The sequence below is a fragment of the Nicotiana attenuata genome, unplaced genomic scaffold (assembly GCF_001879085.1).
Source record: "Nicotiana attenuata strain UT unplaced genomic scaffold, NIATTr2, whole genome shotgun sequence".
Lineage (NCBI taxonomy): Eukaryota > Viridiplantae > Streptophyta > Magnoliopsida > Solanales > Solanaceae > Nicotiana > Nicotiana attenuata.
The window spans coordinates 1-2183 of record NW_017690416.1 but is presented as its reverse complement, the minus strand read 5'-3'; the positions used below and the strand labels follow the sequence as shown (position 1 = coordinate 2183).

The 2183-nt window shown below is 39.2% G+C and overlaps 1 protein-coding gene across 1 annotated transcript; it reads left to right on the top strand.

Annotated features, from left to right (window-relative positions):
* Positions 1–632: 632 nt before the first annotated feature.
* On the top strand, positions 633–2114 carry LOC109222455 (the record flags this gene model as incomplete). Its single annotated transcript, XM_019386816.1, has 1 exon — positions 633–2114. A coding segment is annotated over exon 1 (1482 nt), but the record flags the coding sequence as incomplete, so codon positions are not given.
* Between the last annotated feature and the right edge of the window lie 69 nt (positions 2115–2183).

The window sequence follows — 2183 nt, the reverse complement described above, 5'->3', positions numbered from 1 at the left end:
GAAGAAGATACAGAAGAAGGAATGCTCCCTGATATTATGCCAAGTGAAGAAGAAGATGGTGGAGACAAAGGAGAGGATGAAGATCAAAGTGTAACTGGGAAAAACAAGGAGATAAAAAGGACAGAAGGGCAAGGAGTAAATAATATAGAAGGTAAAGGCAATGATCAGCAACACAGTAAGGACAAGGAGAACAACATTGTAGCAGAGAAATCTGCAACACATGGACCAGATAGAAATAGCATAGATCCAGGTGGAACAGAACAGCAGAAGGACATTGATGTCACTGTGAGACATACAACAAGTAATGTCCAAATCACAAAGAAGCAAGGGGGAGAAATTCAGGAAGCCAAAGACCAAGCAGCCAACAAGGAAAGTGATGAACAGGCAATGATTCCCATGCAGCAGAACATTGCAGAGGTAGAAGCTATTGGGCCTGAAGGAAAGGATATGGATGAGGAATCCACTGCTCAGAACTTTCTCAATGTGGCCAGACAAGGGGATTTATCTCCTAGGCATATTGAACAAGCTAAATCAGCAGCAAAGGGAAGAAAGAAGCAAGCAAAAGACACTCCAGTTGTTCCAGCAGGTGGAGTTCAAACAAGAAGAACACTGTCCAAATCACTCAATCATTAATGGATGCTATCATATGGAATGTTAGGTCAGTGAATACCATGCAGGCTTTTGAAAGACTGATTCTCATGCATAGACATCATCACTTTGAATTTATAGGAATTATAGAGCCTATGCAGCAGTCTAACAAAGTGGAGAGGTACAGGAATAGAATTGGTTTGGCACATGCAGTGGTCAATGTTTCAAACAAAATATGGGCTTTCATAGATGAAGTTTTTGAGGTGACAATTCTCTACAATATGGTGCAGCAATTGACTCTAAAGCTGTTTCACACTGAAACACATGTGGAACTTATACTCACACTAGTTTATGCTAAATGTGATCCTATAGAAAGGATAGAACTGTGGGATTCCCTATATGCAATGGCAACAGATATGACAAGTCCATGGCTAGTGGGAGGAGATTTCAATGTCATATGGGATGAGGAAGAAAAATTTGGAGGGCTACCTGTTTCTTTAAATGAGGTAGATGATTTTAGACATTGTATCAATACTTGTAATTTGGCAGACTTAGGATTTAAAGGGAGCATCTATACATGGTGGAATGGCAGATCAGAGGAAGACTGTATATTTAAAAGATTGGATAGGTGTCTTGGAAACATGGAATTGCAGCAGACATTCCCTGGCCTTGAGATCACACACTTATCCAAGACAGGGTCTGATCATTGTCCCATGTTATTGAAGTGTGACATAGAGGTTGAACCTATTAAGAAGCCTTTTAGATTTCTTAATTTCTGGACAAAACATGAAAATTTTAAGGCAGTGGTTAAGGAGAACTGGACTGCTGATGTTGCTGCAAATCCATTCATCATGTTTAACCACAAGTTAAAAAATTTAAAGAAGATACTGTCATCATGGAGCAGATCAACCTATGGAGATATCTTTCAAAAGATAGCAAGCTTAGAGGAGGTGGTCCTAGTACATGAAAAACAATTTGAGGCAGTCCCAACTCAGATGAATAGGGAAAGGTTACATAAAGTCAAGGCAGAATTGATTAGATACCTGGCATTGGAGGAGGAATTTTGGAAACAAAAAGCAGGAATGGCATGGTTCAAAGATGGGGATAGAAATACAAGGTTTTTTCATGCACAAGTTAGAGGAAGAAGGAAGAAATTACAGCTGAAAAGAATTAAGGACAGTAATGGCAACTGGATAGAGGAGGATACACAAATTGCAGAAGAGGCTGTCAACTTTTATAGGGATCAATTCACAGAAGATGTAGTGCCTTCAGTATTTCATATTATGGATCATGTGCCTACACTGATAGATGAGGAACAAAATGAGATGCTGACAGCAAATCCTACTAGAGAAGAAGTTAAGAAGGCAGTTTATGGTTTAAATGGAGATTCTGCAGGTGGACCTGATGGTTTTACTGGAGCCTTTTTCCATACTTGTTGGGATATAGTGGGAGAAGATATCTATGCAATGGTTCTGGCTTTCTTTAATGGTCAGCAACTACCTAAAAGTATCACTCACACTAATCTGGTATTATTACCTAAGAAGAAGGAGGTTAATACATTTTCTGATCTGAGGCTTATAAGTTTGAGTAACTTT